At 38.1% G+C, this 17,275-nt stretch overlaps 1 protein-coding gene across 2 annotated transcripts; it reads left to right on the top strand.

Annotated features, from left to right (window-relative positions):
* The first annotated feature begins 2,576 nt into the window (after window positions 1-2,576).
* LOC105157953 (formin-like protein 20) lies at window positions 2,577-16,491 on the top strand. Of its 2 annotated transcripts, XM_011074508.3 has the most exons (18): window positions 2,577-3,151; window positions 3,942-4,648; window positions 4,725-4,946; window positions 5,023-5,713; window positions 5,846-7,538; window positions 7,825-7,954; window positions 8,906-8,977; window positions 10,057-10,155; window positions 10,267-10,308; window positions 11,601-11,681; window positions 11,754-11,804; window positions 11,884-11,965; window positions 12,529-12,623; window positions 14,679-14,750; window positions 14,830-14,946; window positions 15,236-15,304; window positions 15,399-15,465; window positions 15,546-16,491. In XM_011074508.3, exons 1-18 carry the CDS (start codon window positions 3,079-3,081, stop codon window positions 15,698-15,700), a joined length of 4,518 nt encoding a protein of 1,505 aa, XP_011072810.2. In that variant the 5' UTR covers window positions 2,577-3,078; the 3' UTR covers window positions 15,701-16,491. The 2 variants fall into 2 exon arrangements, with proteins under 2 accessions (XP_011072810.2, XP_011072809.2); XM_011074507.3 differs by having other exon boundaries at window positions 2,578-3,151; window positions 5,023-7,538.
* The last annotated feature ends 784 nt before the right edge of the window (window positions 16,492-17,275 follow it).

Here is a 17,275-nt window from a genome sequence, read left to right as displayed (position 1 = left end):
CGCGAATTTTTGGGGATTTTGGGTGTAATAATTTCGGTAAGGATAATGTGGAGGAAGTAGATAATAGTCTGCTCCGTAAATCCGCTAGTGATGAAAGCATAATCTATCTCTCTTTACTCAACTCCATGACTACAATAATCACATAATTGAAGGCTTGAATGGGGACTTTCCCTGCAAAAACCTTGAGCTCAAATATTGCATCTTGCCTTGAGGAAACTGAACTCAAACATGACATTTTTAGAAATCTCTCAAGACAACAAATCCTCCAAATTTTGGACCTAGCCCATACCCACTTACATGTGAACCTACACAAAACCTTTTAACCCTAACCAGGATGTTAACGAACCCACATTCATGCATGGGGAATCTTTCAAACCAACAAGCCCACATAAATATTCTACCCGAGCAAATGATACCATGTCTGACCCTATTGAAATAGACCGATTTCAACAAGCTAACCAACCAAATTTGAACCTTGTCAATGTCTCGCTCACCTCATCTACCCCTTTCAACCTATGCCCACTTCTCGCCCAATCTAAACTGTGTAAAACCTCAGTCAGTTAACGTGGTAGACGTGAAAACTCCTATACTAGAAACAATACCACACCATGCAAATGTAAGCTATACCCTTCTTCTTCTTATATGATAATATGGAGATAGACCTGATAAGAGAGTTGTAGTTGTTCTGTTCATCATAAAAGATCATATCATCTATAGGCTAAGACTATTAGGCTGTCCTATCAGGTCAAATGAGTTACCTCATTGAAATTGCCAAGCTTGCCCTAGGGGTTTCTTGGACAAATACCATCCCATAGAGCTTGAAAGGAAACTTAAACCCTCTTTGATTTTCTTGACAGAGACCAAATGTAACAAAAAGAAGAATCGACGCATCAAGAACACGTTGAACATGCACTATATTTTCGTTCCCTCTAAAGGTAGGAGCGGTGGTTTAGCATTTTTATGGGATAAATAGATTTTTGTGAATCTATCTAACTTTTTCCCCAAAATATATCAACGCGAGAATTCTACTCGAGGATGGGGAAGAGTATTGGCATTCATCAGTTTCTTTGAGGATCCCAATGTGAATAAAAGAAATGGTTTGTGAGATATCTTTCAATAGTTAGTAGAAGAATGAATTTGATGTGGCTCAACATAGGGGATTTTAATGCTGTCGAATAGATTTAGATAAAGAAGGTTCTTTGACAACTTCGAATGAATATTTCATGCATGGTCTTGAAGATTGTAAAATGGGCTAAATGCGGTGGAGCAAGAAATAGTTTAGGTATATATGCAAACATATTCATGATCTAGAAAATGAGATTAACAGAGTACAATCAAAGGTGATCACCATTAGCTTTAAGGCACGACTAGAATTGATGAAACTGGAACTTGTTGTTAACGGCGGACGGGTTAAAGGAGAACCAACGGGGCAAAGCCGAGTGGTCGACCGAGGGAGATAGAAACACATAATTTTTCACGCTAAAGCTTCCCATCAAAGAAAAACCAATAATTTTATGTTAATGGAATTTAATAATAAAATGGACGGATTAAGAGAGTATATAGTTAATAAATAGTTTTATCTATTACATACAACATGCTAGAAAAATTCCAGCCAAATTGTTGTCAAGTTTTTTCTTTGTACTTGGTCTATGAAATAGAATATGACAAACTAAAAGATCATAACGTTGTTCCGCGCACAAGCTTCAGGAGACACTCTATAATCCATTTACATTAGAATTTGCACCGTTTTTAAACTGATAAACTGTATCAAAATAAAAAAAAAGTAGTTTGTATTGACTTCTAATGAAAATTCAACTCAACTGTGAAAATTTCAGTATTTATTTGATATTAATATTAAATTTTAGTTAACTATGCCTAACGAAGTACCGGAATTTGTTTTCTTTTATATTTATATTTTCTTCTAAATTTTTTCCCACAGTTTCTTTTCAGAATTCTGTAGTCAAAGAAATAAGATAGACTAGAAAATACATAATTTTTTCTTTAAAATTTTTCGTTAATTTTTTTTCATTTTCAATATATAACAATTTAAATATTGAAGTATCTAATCTTGATACTTCATCTTTTGTTGCTAATTTAAATACTTTTTGCAAATTAAAATTGTCCTGTATTCTCAAATCTTGTTGTTGTTGTGTTAATTTAACTCGAACATTTTGAATTTTTATGAATATATACAATTGGACTAAACTAATAATCAAATTCAATAACTTTATTTTCAATTAGGATTGGATAATATCTCGAACAAATTTATTTTTGGGATGTCATAAATAATTTGTTTATTTATTAAATATGACTAGAAAAGAAAGATTTGGAATAAAATATATTTCTTTAATTAAATTTAGTAATAATGAAATTAAATTTGGAGTAGAAAAATAAAGATTTGGGAGTTAATCGTTGTCAACATATGGGCACGTGATATCCACATCCCCACCACCTATTGAGTTGAGACCCGAATAGCAATCCAACAAATACGTGTAAATAAAGAAAACAACGAAGCGAAGAAATAGACAAGAACAGTGCCGGGTCATATTCACTGTTTGTCCGGGTCGGATCTTGTCTGCCTGACGGCTCTTTTTACCTTTTCAGTCCACTACGTTTCCTCTCTCTCTCTCTCTCTTCCCCATGTGATCCATTTTCCTTTTTGTAATGGCAAAGGGTCCTGATATGATTCATATTATCAAGAATTATGCATCATTATCTTTTCTCCTTACATAGCATTATTCTCAAATTTACAATTGACCTCTTGTTTCTCGAACCCTAAAACTCGGAATTGACTGGTTGTGTGCTGGTGTCAGTGCTTCTACTTTTTCAAGTTCTCGATTTTTTGTTTCTCGTTTCTGGTTTTGGGTGAGTGGGTTGCCGCAATTTACTGTTGGATTAGTGTGAGGTCAAAACCCCTCAGCTGAGGTGGATTTGCCTCAGCTGGGTTGCGATTGCTGCTGGTGAAGGGTGTTGTGAAGATCTGTTAGTTAGCTGGGTGGAATTCTGGTGAACGTTTGCGAGATTGGGTTGGGGAAGAAGGGGTTTTGGATCCGATAAGGGGGAAAACAGTGCCATTAGATGGCGCTGTTCAGAAGATTCTTCTATCGGAAGCCGCCGGATCGGCTTCTCGAGATCTCAGAACGGGTCTATGGTATGACTCTTCAGCTGCTTTTTTCTTGTTCAGTTGTATCTTTGATTTTTCAGCATTGGATAATTTCATTTGTAAGGCTTTTAAGTGGATGCGCAATGTGAGTTTTGGTTGATCAGTTGCTGCTTTCGGGGTTAACTATGTCCAATGTCGGAACTTGTAGCTAAAATTGGCCGTATTCAAGTTGGTTGTTTGACTAGATTGGCTATAATGGAGCTATTTGTGGATGCAGAAACTTAAAGTGATAGAGTGTGAAATATGAAGTAATTTTATTGTCCAAGTAAACGAGCGGCATAATGTTGTCAAGTTTTGCAAGTTTTAAGTTTGTCCTAAAGTTGGAGTGAAGCTGAAAGTATAAATTCAAGGCCAATTACGATGTTATGTGGTGCAAAATGTGATTTTTAGGATCATTTTAAGTCCTTGAAAACATTTGAGGCATTCACTGACTTGCAGCTTTCAGTTTTCTTAAATATGGTGGCATACAGTTATGATTTTAGAATCCCAGTCCGATTTATTTTCGTAGTTATGAATCGCATGTTAGTATGTAAAGATTTCTATCATGGACTTGCCACACCAATGCTTGTTTCTGATTCATCCCATCATTTTCTATGCTATGCTGCAAATTTTTTTTTTTAATAAGATTAAAAATTTCTTTAAGCATTGCCATAAACTGTGAATGGTTGGGGTTTTGAAAATTTTATGGTTGGTTTCCATTGGAAAAATTGTTCTGTATGCTCACCAGACTTATGAAATGTGACATATGGTGACGGCGTTCGATTTGTGCTGAATGTAGTGTTTGATTGCTGCTTCTCCACGGATGTACTTGACGAAGATGAGTATAGAACATACATGAATGGGATTGTAGCTCAGCTACAGGACCACTACCCAGATGCTGCTTTTATGGTTTTTAATTTTAAAGAAGGGGAAAGGAGGAGCCAATTATCTGATGTGTTATCACAGTATGATATGACGGTAATGGATTACCCTCGGCAGTATGAAGGCTGTCCGCTGTTGCCATTGGAGATGATCCACCACTTCTTGCGATCCAGTGAGAGCTGGTTGTCACTTGAGGGCCAACAAAATGTGCTTTTAATGCATTGTGAAAGGGGAGGATGGCCTGTGCTTGCCTTTATGCTTGCGGGCCTTCTTCTGTACAGAAAACAGTACACCGGTGAGCAGAAGACTCTTGAAATGGTATACAAGCAAGCACCCAGGGAGCTTCTTCATCTTCTTTCTCCTCTGAATCCCCAGCCATCTCAGCTCAGATATCTTCAGTACATCTCTAGAAGAAATTTTGGGTCAGATTGGCCACCATCGGATACACCTCTGGCTTTGGATTGTATTATACTTAGACTTCTTCCTTTATATGAGGGTGGCAGAGGATGCCGACCAGTACTACGTGTATATGGTCAGGATCCTTCTTCAGAAACATCAAGTAGAAGTTCAAAGCTTTTATTTTCAAGTTCAAAAGTGAAAAAGAATATCCGACTCTATCGACAGGTAATGCCAGAACCTTAATTCACATTGAATGGAATGAATTGACCACAAGTTTAAGAACCTATGACTGTGGCTGCAGGAAGAGTGTGAACTAGTAAAAATCAATATCCATTGCCATGTGCAAGGAGATATTGTTCTTGAGTGCATCCATTTGGAGGATGATCTAGTGCGGGAAGAGATGATTTTCAGAGTTATGTTCCATACAGCATTTATCCGGTCAAATGTTTTGATGCTGACCCGTGATGAAGTTGATGTTCTTTGGGATGCCAAGGACCAATTTTCAAGGGAATTCAAGGCAGAGGTAAGGTTTTGTCATGCTTGTGCATGTTTGTCAATTTCTGAAGCTTTAGGAGTTGAAAATATTTTTGCTGTATCAGGTACTCTTTTCGGATGCAGACTCTGTTCAATCTGCTATCACCACAGAAGAAGTAGTAAGTGAGGATGGCAATGAAGCAGAAAGTGCCTCACCCGAGGAATTTTTTGAGGCTGAAGAGATCTTCAGCAGTGCAGTTGATGGTCAGGATGGCAAGATAGAGGGTGATAACCATGCAGTTCAATCTAGTTCTCAGGATAATGAAACTCATCATGGAGTAGCCTTTAGGGATGATTTGGATCATCATGCATTTGAAGATTGTACATCAGATGAGGGAATCCACAGAAATGAACAGAAGGTGCAAAGAAATAATAATATGCTGCAAAATGGGGATGCTCAATTAGGGTCTCGGTTTCTGATTCCTGATGGGGCCAGTAATGGTGATACAAAATCTGAAAGTCCTGGTATGCATGATAAGTCTGGAGAAGGAGAGTATAAGCAAAGTGAAGATGTGCCTCCTTTGACGAAGAATATTGAAAAGCAGGGCCCGCAACAGAAGTCCACTGCTGATAATAATAAGCAGAAGTTGGATAAGGGACTCTCAACTGCCTCCAAGAAGCAGTCAGTTTCCAGTTCAAAATCTACTTCAGATGCAGTTGGTGCCAATAAGAAATCTAAGCAGCAAGAGACACAAGGCACTCTAGCAAGACAGGCAAAGCCAAATGCTGTATCCAGGTGGATACCTCCTAATAAAGGTTCTTACACTAATTCAATGCATGTATATTATCCTCCGTCAAGATATAACAGTGCTCCAGCAGCCTTAGCTCTTGGCAAGGATTCCTTACCTGGGGGAAAATCTAAGCCTCAGTGTGTTACTTCATCTTCAGAAACAGCAACTACAGCTGACAGAACTTCTGCATCAGGCCGTCCAAAGTATTTATCTTATCCATCATCATTAGATTTGCCACCAGCTCAAGAAGCTTCTCCCCCAAGTTTGCCTTTGACACCACTGGTTGAAAGTGAACTCGAGGAACCTAGTCCAGTACCTCTACCACCTTCAGCTTTCCCTCCACCAACTTCTCCACCTCCTCCTCCTCCGCCACCGCCACCTCCGCCGCCGCCACCACCACCTCCTCCTCCTAGATCTCTGATGTATAAACCTTCTTCATCACCTAATGATCCTGAGGACAAGGAGCTGACTTGTCTTTCACCCCCTCCCCTGCCACCGCATCCTCCACCTCCATCATCTTTATCTGTACAGACTGTTACTTCGTTGCCTTCAAGATCATCTTCCCACCCTCCACCTCCACCTCCACCTCCACTCCCATCATATACTCAGGGTGCAACTCCTACTAAGTTGCCCTCCCCGCTAGCTACCAATACAAGCTTAAGGACAACTCTGCAGAAAATCATTCCACCACCTCCTCCTCCACCTCCCCCGCCTCCAACCTCTTCCACTATGCATAATATTAGTAGAGTTTTGCCACCTCCACCTCCACCTCCACCTCCAGCCCCACCGCTCCCATGGTCTGCTGGGAGTTCTATGCCTGCACCTTCAGCAATATCAAGTTCCCCCCCTCCTCCTCCCCCGCCTCCACCTCCACCCCCACCCCTTACTCACACATCTTCTGTAAGATCTTCTAGCATGGTAATGCTGCGTCCACCTCCACCTCCACCTCCACCTCCACCGGCTATGCCTGGTAACTCTCTTCGTCCTCCACCACCACCACCACCACCACCGCCACCTTCCACTCATGGGGTTTCTTATCCTTCATGTAGCCCTCCACCTCCACCACCTCCTCCTCTGCATGGTGCACCACCTCCTCCGCCGCCACCTCCTTCCTTCGGTGCACCACCACCTCCACCGCCACCTCCTTCACGTGGTGCACCACCACCTCCGCCTCCACCGCCCCTATATGGAGTTTCTTCTTCTTCTTTGCAAAGTGGTCCTCCACCACCACCACCACCTCCTCCTTTTCATGGTGCTCCTCCTGCACCACCACCACCACCGCCGTCTTCTCGTGGTGCTCCTCCACCCCCTCCACCACCGCCGTCTCGTGGTGCGCCACCTCCACCACCGCCACCTCTAGGTGCTGCACCACCTCCACCACCGCCACCTCCATCCCTTGGTGCACCGCCTCCAATGCGGGGAATGCCACCTCCACCTCCACCTCCCCTTCATGGAGCTCCACCACCTCCACCTCCTCCCTTGCGTGGGGCTCCTGCACCACCTCCCCCACCTTCAATTCGTGGCCCTCCTCCACCACCTCCACCTATGGGAGGAGCACCACCTCCGCCACCACCGCCTGGAGGTCGTGTGCCTGGCCCCCCCGCACCTCCAGGACCTCCTAGACCTCCAGGAGTTGGACCACCTCCACCTCCTCCATTTGGTGCTAAGGGACCTGCGGTGGATGGTAGAGGCTTGCCTGCTGGTAGAGGCCGTGGGCTTTCACGGCCAGGAATATCAACTGCTACAGCTCCTCGAAGATCTACATTAAAGCCACTTCATTGGAGCAAGGTGACCAGAGTATTACAGGGAAGCTTGTGGGAAGAATTGCAGCGATTTGGGGAGCCTCAAGTGTATTTCTCTTTCTCCACTAATTAATTCCATGGTTTAAATTAGCTTGGCTGCTCAGAATTTTCTTATTTTATTAATCTATTTTAGCATGTCCTGTTTCCCTTCTCCCTTCAAAAAGGAATAAAACTATGGTATTCACTTTGTTCTGTTTCTAGGCATGGAATGGCTTTGCCTCCCTAAATCAAATATCTGTATATGGATAGGCCAATACATGAAATGTTTGGTTCTCGTTTCTCATTTATTGCTTCTTGATAACTTCAAATCACTAATATGTTGCTCTATCTCTAGGGCACCAGAATTTGATGTCTCAGAACTTGAGACACTTTTCTCTGCTGCTGTCCCAAAGTCAGATACTGGAGGTGGCAAATCTGGAGGGCGCCGGAAGTCTACTGGATCTAAGCCTGACAGAGTCCATCTGGTAATGTTGCATGAATCCAGAAACCTATCGGGACAGTTGTCTTGTTAACAAACTACTGAGGAATTATTAGAATATAATATAAAACACTATGGAAGTATGTGGATATATTTTTTATATCTAGTATAGTTTTCTAATTTGTAGTTGGTGATGATCTCAGAGGGTTTGATATCCTAAAATTTGTCTGTAGTTTCTTCTACGTAAAAACTAATAAACTTTGACTGTCACAACATGTACTCCAGAGTTTGGAACGTGAACATAGTTACATTGTTATGGAAGAGACATGAACAGAACTACTTATCTATGAAAAAGCTCGTTAATAATTTGTGGGAAGACATGAAAGCGCAATACTATCCCGTGACATGAAAAGGTTCTAATTGCAGACATTCTGGAAGAAGAAACATGCAAAGCAATTTTTTCACATGATAGTAACTTTATTTTATACCTACTGCATATTTGATACTTCTTATACATTCTGAATGAAAGAAACTGTATTAACAAGAATATTACATACACTTTTCTCTTTTTTATTTTGGGCATAATTGGGATCATGATGCTGCACCAATATACTGAGTCTCCAATTTTTGATTGTGAGCTCTGCCTAGGTCGTCAGAAGTGCTTCGACATTTATATATCATTCCAAAAGCCTATTCTTGATTTTTATACTGGGTAGAGAATGCACGGTTAAATTTAGTTCAGCACGAGAAGAGTGTTTATTTTCCAATTAAGAAAGTAAGAACAGAGAGAAGATAATATGTTACATGATAGTCAATCCAGATTGGATTCTCAAAGTTCTATATGAATGTCATCTTTCTAGAATTTACTTGTTATTTCAGTACGCCATGCCTGTTTAGTCCAAGCACAAGGTTGCAGCCATAGAGGTCAGGGGTTAGTGTTGCCTTTCTGATAAATGTTTTCCTATTACTGGTTAACTCCATTCATTTTCTGTTGTAGATTGACTTAAGGAGAGCCAATAACACTGAAATTATGCTCACAAAGGTGAAAATGCCACTTCCTGACATGATGGTAAGCTAAAAAGCATGCATATATATATATATATATATATATATCTGTTGAGCATTTTTCTCTCGTGTGAAGTGTAAAATTTGTTGCTGTCGGTAGAAATCTTGTATATGTTTGATTTAGCTTCCAACATTATTTTTAGTGTTGCAGTTTTCTGAAGCTCTGTGTTTCAATCGTAATTGCATTTGACGTTTAAGGTGCAACATATATGCATTTGTCACTTCATCTAAAACATCATGCTTGAAGGAAATAAGCAAGTAGTATGTAAAAACCAACAATGAAATTTTAGGTGCAAGAAAAGGAAGAAACTGAGCTAAGATTAGAACCATCTCTCAATTGTTATAACTGTGGTATCTGAGTGTTTGTAACCAATAGCAGCTTGTTTGTTGTAAAAACTAAAAACCAACAATGATATTGTAGGAGCAAGGGAAGGAAGAAACTGAACAAAGATTAGAACCATCTCTCAATTGTTTTAACTATGGTATCTGAGTCTTTGTAACTAATAGCATCTTGTTTGTTGTAAAATGGCAAAAACCGCAACAGTTTATCCCTAACATTTCTATTTTCAGCACATGCTATAAATGCGTAGAATGGAAAAGAGGAAAAGAACAGCTACTTCAGAGTGTCTAGTGTATTAAAAAATTGTACGCAACTAAATGGCTCTTGGTTCAGCCTGAGATTCTTATTCAACAAATTTCATTAAATATTCAAAGCTAATATGATAAAGTGAAAACAAATGAAGTTAAATGCCAGTATTAAGTTAGTTCATGTACGTTTAGTAATGAACTCTAGATATACTTCAACAAAAATTTCCTTTGACATTTCCACACATGACAAATGTATTCATAAAAGTAATGGATACTTTACAAAGTCATTCACTTATGTCTCAAGTAGTTTTTCATAATGAGCACATTTCATTGCTAGACTTAAGGCATATGATTAACACCCAGATTCCAAATTGTTACACAGTGTATATGTTTGTGTTCATCCAAGTCTTTGACCACCTCCCAAGGATTTTGGTTCTATCTTCTAAATTGTTTCTTTCCCATATCTTTAATGGCATGGATGGTTCACTTTGGCAGGCTGCAGCACTTGCAATGGATGAATCAATTTTGGACGCTGATCAAGTAGAAAATCTAATTAAGTTTTGCCCAACTAAGGAAGAGATGGAACTTCTCAAGGTGAAGCTTTATATACACATGTAGTCTTCAATTCTGTAATTTTCACGGTGTCCAACTAGTACGAGGAGCCATTTGTTTCTTTTAATTGATTATAGCACTGAAATTTTTTAGGGCTACACGGGTGACAAGGAGATTTTGGGGAAGTGTGAACAGGTCAGTGAACTGGATCCTCACTTTATTATTCTATGATGTCTGAGCTCTATTTTAATGATGATGTTTGAGACACACAGCATTACGAGAAATTAGGAACTGGTGGCTCAGTTTGTTTAATATGTTAGGACTGTTTTCTATTGTTTTACTTCTCATTTCAGGTCAAATCCATTGCACTAAAGAATTGACTGAAACTTTCCAATATTTCCCCTAAATAGTTTCTCCTGGATTTTCTATACCTGGGAATGTTTGAATCTTCTGCTGTGTACTTGTTCTCTGCTTAACAAACTCATAGTAATAGTTATTATTCCTTGCTGTCCAATATGAAAATTTTTTGAAATTGGGAGGAATTAAGATGTATAATGGTTATCCATAATAGTTAGTCCAGATATTTGGCGAAACAACGAACAAACACCAAGTAGTTGCTTCTGCCCAAGCCTTCTTACTGGGACCCACCCTCATGGCTAGGGTGCGACAGTAGTATAAGAGCTTGTTATCGTTGTAGAGTCAATAGGGTGTCGGATGGGCTGTTCAGTTGGTTGCTCTTGGACTAGAGAAGGTATTATCATGGAGGATGATTGCTGTGTCCCAGATTGTAATATTGGTTGATTGGGAGAATGTGGATTAAGATATACATGTTGGTTGGTACCCTCTGTAACAACTTGGATCAAACAACTTTTCCAAGCAAGGACAAAGGCCATGTAATTCCTTGTGGAATCTATTGAAAGCCACTTTTGGTGAGCTCGGGCCTTTGGGGAATTGGATCTAAGCTGTGTCTCGTCTCTGATACCATGAATATGAAGAAAGAATTTCTGTATGCTGAGTTCTCCAAATTCACGGGACATAGGAAATTGCTTTGCACAATCATTTGCAGCTCCAAATGTGATGATCTTCTATGAAAAGTAACTTTAGGTATGCCACATTCTACCGTCACATAGAATACTGGCTGCAGCCAAGCATCCGAAGATACTCCGGAGTTTGTTAATTATGATTTAGTTTGGGTGGATTAATTTATGGCTAAACTTTTATCAGTAATTCATTCTTTTTTATGAATTGGCATTTCTGAGGCATGATTTGTGCCCTCAATCATGATTTGTGCACTGAGTTTGGAAAATTCTGCTGTGTGGAGGCTGTTGTGAGAGCAATTTTATGCATTGTGAATGTGCACTTGTTACTTTAATGATCTTTTTTTTTGGTAGTTTCACTTTACACTTGTTTTAAGGAACAATTTTGTTATTGTTGTTTCATGAACATTGAGTGGGTGCATTGTTGGATGTTTGGATTCTATCTTTCAGTTTTTCCTAGAGCTGATGAAGGTGCCAAGAGTTGAATCTAAACTGAGGGTTTTCTTATTCAAGATTCAATTCAATTCTCAGGTTTGCTTGATACAATGAACTTCTGAAAATTACCATGATATTCTAGTTTTCTAAGTTTTCATCTTTTATCAGGTTTCTGATTTCAAGAAAAGCTTGAACACTGTAAATTCTGCTTGTGAAGAGGTAGAAACATTTTCTTTTTGAATATTGATTTTTTATTTACTTAATTGCTTGAATAACGTTACTTCTACTCGTGCATTAGGTCCGGAGATCCCTCAAACTGAAAGAAATTATGAAGAAAATCTTATACCTGGGGAATACATTGAATCAAGGAACTGCCAGAGGTATGAAACTATTTATAAATCAACGAAGTTATGCATTTCAAGACGACAAATGCAGGGTTACTGTAGGACTCATCTGTGTTTCAAGTACTTATGGACGGGGTTGTCCGTGATCCAGAGCTTCAATGTTGTATTCTTAGATGGAGACAACCTAATCTAAGTGCTTGTTGAGGATTTTACTGCCTGGGCACATCCAAGAAAAACCTTTGTTTTCCAAGTATTGCCTTGTGCATTCGAAACTAAGATTTGTTTTAAGGAAAGTGAAAACTTTTTATGCCAAAGTATTGTAGTCTAATTTTATGTGGCATGAACCGTGTAACTAAATGCATGTTCTTTAGTTCGTATTAAGGTTCACTATGCTTGTATCTTTCATGGCCACTCAGTCTGTTATATTTAGTATCTTTCTTCCTTTGCAACATAATAGGTTTTGCTGTAATTTATTTGAAAGCATAGCATATAATTTTTGTGTCCTAAATAAAATAATGCAGCTTAATTTTGCATGTGGACAAAAGCAGTTTTCAAGTTTTTGAATGCTGTCTAAAGTTAAATACCCCCTCTACATTCAGGTTCTGCTCTCGGATTCAAATTAGACAGTCTTCTGAAGCTCACTGATACCCGTGCGTCCAACAACAAGATGACACTCATGCATTATCTTTGTAAGGTATTGACCATTTCCTTTTTGATCTTTTATCATCTATTTTTTCTATTGTTTCTCTTCCAAGTATATCTGGGTCCATCCTAGACTATCAATAGCATGTAGTTCGCTGCAATCGTGAATGTCAAAATTGATGGTAATCCTGAATGAATCAAACTACATGGTGGTCCAAACACAGTATAGTTTGATATTTTGGTTAACCGTCACTATTTGCCCTTCTAGTTCCAGTATTAACAAATTTAAGCAGCCTGACCAGTAAAGAGCTGGTTGGACCAGATGTCATACTTTACCTGTCTAATTTTCTCTAGCATAAATTTGTTGGTCCATTTTTTACTGAACATAGATTTTGATATGAGCGTTTAACAACTTAAAGGTCTGAGTATTTCTATAATATTGCTCTCAACAACAATGATTGAAGGTTTAGTGGTGTTAATGGTGCAACATCATAATTTTAGCAACAGGGTACTTTTGAGAGAAGGTACAATTTTAATCAACGGATCCTTATTTTCGGAATCCTCCTAAGTAAATAGGAAAACTTCCACTTCCACAGACGTAAACGTATTCCATGTCTAACATTTCTTTCCTGTGAATCTTCATCACTCACTTGCCAAACTTGTGCCACAGCAGTATTCCACCCTCTTTTGTTTCAAGGAGAAACAGAGAAATGATGGCTTAATTAATTATGGAAATACAGGACTTAGAAGTTGGAGCTCTCCTGTAACCGAGCTTCAAATTTCTACTCCTTGTTTCTCAGTCTTGCGTAGTTTTTCCAGTTGTTGGTCAAGATTTGAAGCCTTAAAATTTCAAAAATCTTAGTAGTACTAAAAGTTGAACTTAGGAAGTCCTTCTGAGATAATGATATGGTGAAGCTTTTGTTAGAGTTTTGATCATACCTGCATACTAATTGGAAATTGTTCGTTTCAGCATTTCCTGTATATTTATTTGTTGATATGGATGAGTTCATGTGATTGTGTTTGCTGTATTTTGCAAGAGAGTGATTCTATATTTGCAGCTTCATACAAATGGAAAAACACATCTGTCCATTCAGAAGAAAATATGGCTGGAGTGTGTATCTACTCTTCAATGTCATCGGAAATCTTCTATTGTCAATTGTTTAATGGTGTTGCATTATTGAGTTTTCTTGAACTGATTGCTGAGATATTTTTATCGCATTGGTTGATGTATATATGTCCAAGGAGCTAGTGAATTCTACATATCATTGAATAGAACGCACTTTCTGCTATGCCATTTTGATTCTCTCTCCTGCTTCTGCTCTTATATCTTAGATCTTAATTTTGTATCTGGAACTCGAAGACTACTTTAAGATCTTTTTTCTTTACATTCTTTCATTCCTACTCATGAAAACACTAGCAATTTGGAGCCGTAAATTGTGAAATGCTAATCTCATTTGTCTAGCTTCTTCATAGAAATTTTCATTTGAATATTTTTTAATGATGCATAAACCATAGATTTTATTCAATCTGTTAATAATTTTAGTTAGAAATTCTTGAACAGCAATATTTAGAAAATCTATTATACTTCCTTTTGTTATCTTTGATACTGCATATAACTATTAGGATTTATGTTGGGTTGATTTATGTATGTCTTCTCCTACCCCTTAGGCCATGATTGGTATGTAGGAATGGAGTGGGAATGGAATTGGTATTCCCAAGTCCAGTCCTATATATGTGATTGGTATAAGTAAGGAAAGGGATAAGTGATTCCATAGGAATTCTTATTCCTATATTCATTCCATTCCCGCTTAAATCTATTCCCATATACCAATCACGCCCTTAGAGATAAGTATTTGTAGTCATCTCTAAAACCCATCCTATATATAATGAGGTTGGGTCCTTCAATAATACAAAACTAATTCCTTTTCCTTTCTACAATAACAAAAGTTCATCCTTTTAGTAGAATGAGAGGTTTTCACTAATTTGCAAACAGCTTCTGTGCTTTCTGTACATGTGGCCAATTATATTAGAGTGCTACATATACTTGAAGCGGCATCATATAGTAATATTATTGTGTGTGCTTGAGTTTTTCCTTTTTGCTTCTCAGGTGCTTGCAGCAAAGACACCAGCTCTTTTAGACTTTCATCAAGATCTTCTTAGCTTGGAAACTGCCTCTAAGGTTCATATTTATCTCCTATTAGGTGAAATAGATTTTAATTACTGTAGAATAACTTAAATTATAATGAGGTTTTTGGCAGATACAACTGAAATCTTTGGCAGAAGAAATGCAAGCTATTATCAAAGGTTTGGAAAAGGTGAAGCAAGAATTGGCCGCTTCAGAGAATGATGGTCCTGTATCTGACACTTTTCGCAAGGTATGTTTTGGCAGCCAATGCATTTTTAGTTTCTATTGCATCCACACATGATACATTATCGGTATGCTGTATGGTTTCTTATCTTATATCTTGTACTCTCGTGTTTCAACTTGTAACCTTAATCTTGAGAGAAATGATTCCCTCTCTCTCTCATTTGCCCTCCTGTTGATCCATAATTTTGAAGTTTCCGTAGAGGGAAAATATTGTTCCGTCTCTTCTCTTCCTAAAACAAAACTGCAAGGGCTTGTTATGTTTTCTTTTAACACAAGTAGCTTGCCATGTGTGACAGACATTGAAGGAATTTGTTGTTGTTGCTGAGACTGAAGTGGCCTATGTAACAAGTCTATATTCTATTGCGGTAAATATCTGGCTGACAAATAAAATAAATTATCGGTAATATCAGATCATTTTTCATTTGTAATAGTGTGATCATCATTGTTATCGTTGGGCAGGGAAGAAATGCAGATGCACTGGCTCTATATTTTGGTGAAGATCCTGCTCGATGTCCGTTTGAGCAAGGTAACATGACAATATACTCTTCTTCTTGCATGATATCTGGAATTGCCGCTTGCTGATCCAATGTCTTATCATGTATGCAGTTACAGCAACCCTCTTGAACTTTGTGAGGTTGTTCCGGAAAGCTCATGAAGAAAATTGTAAGCAAGCTGAACTAGAAAAGAAGAAAGCCCAGAAGGAGGCTGAAATGGAGAATGCAAAGGGAATAAGTCTGACAAAGAAAGGCATGAAAGACTGAGCTATGGAATATTTTCCGATGGGATTCTATGGTTCTTCGACAATGGTTGGCCAATGTCGGATTGAGATTGTTGACACATGGGTACTGCAGGCTTGACCAGCCAAGAGCCTTCATCTTTGCAGAATATATTGGCAACATGGGTTCTCATTAATGGAGTGAGAGGGTGCTATCGAGGCTTTAGAAAACTTGAAGGTTTGCGGAGAAGTCAATTGAGTAGCGGCTAGTTGCACTTTTCAGCTGTTATGAAGCAGCCAGCTGATCTGCACAAGCTTCGCACTATACTTGCTGTACCTGGTCAGCGATTTCTTTCTTAAAAAATGGGTTCTCAGAGGTACGTCTTGGGCCATCACTTGCTAGCAAGAAGGTTGCATGCGAGTTGGTCTCATCCAGTGAATGCTGCTCATTTTTGTGTTAGAAAGCATAGTTCATTGGTGTCAGTATCTCCGTCCCACTCGAACATTTTGGGAGGATACCACTTGAATTGTAAAGCATATCAACATAATGTACCATGACACTTGTACAGAGCTCTAACCCTGTATTTAGACTAACACTAATTCTTTGTTGTAGCATAAAAAATGGTTGGTTCCTTGTAATAGTCAGGTTTGTGGAACCTTCCCTGAAATTTGTTGTATAGAAGTATTAGAGAGCGCATAGAGAATAGGTTGTTTCTAGTATAGTGATGTAGTCAAGGTATAGCTTTTAGGATTTGGAAATTCTAATCTGTTCATTAGATTCGATATTTGGGAAGTACTTAAATATATCATTTATTAATGGAGAAATGCATTTTTCCAGCTCTTGTTTTCTGCAACTTCATTCATATATTGGACTTTCCTGATCCAGTTACAACTCTTGGCGATTTCAACATTAAAAGAAGGGTAAATTACAACCACTTTTCATGAGGTTTGGTATAATTAGAAATATTTTTTCGTTGTTTAAAAATATTTTAATATTTGTCTAACAACGAGCTCATCTATTAGTTTTTCATCTAATTTTTTAGGTGAACTGATCAAAATGTCCTTTTAAACTATAAATAATAATTATATATGTATTTTATAATTTTTTATGAATTAATTTTCTAGATTATTTATATTGTCCATCCTCAATTTTTTTTTTTATATTTTTCAAATATATATATATATTTTTAAAAAACTTCAATAAGGATAAAATAGTAATGTCCAATTCATAATCTAGGGACTATATAATTATTCCCTATTTGAGAGGGATAATTGTAATTTTTTAAATAATGAGGGATATTTATAATTATGTCAAATTTTAGAGGAAGTCAGTTGTAATTTACCCTTAAACGAATCCTCGATTATTGCAACTACCTTTTCCCTGGGACCATTGAAGTATTCATCTAAGGAATCCTTTGCTAATGCAACATTTGTGATGGGGCTATGTGTAATTTTGGATCTATAATTATATATGTTTGTCATTTGGTCCTTTAAGAAATTAAACTTGTGATTTGATCTATTATTTTTTTAAATTTTGGCGGGACACAATTAGCATGAAAGTTCTAAATATGTCGGAAATTGACATGTGCACATCATGTGCTAGCTTAAATTCATGTGCCAA

Source organism: Sesamum indicum, linkage group LG3, assembly GCF_026168435.1.
Source record: "Sesamum indicum cultivar Baizhima isolate 11 linkage group LG3, ASM2616843v1, whole genome shotgun sequence".
NCBI lineage: Eukaryota > Viridiplantae > Streptophyta > Magnoliopsida > Lamiales > Pedaliaceae > Sesamum > Sesamum indicum.
This window is presented reverse-complemented; position numbering and strand designations above follow the sequence as displayed.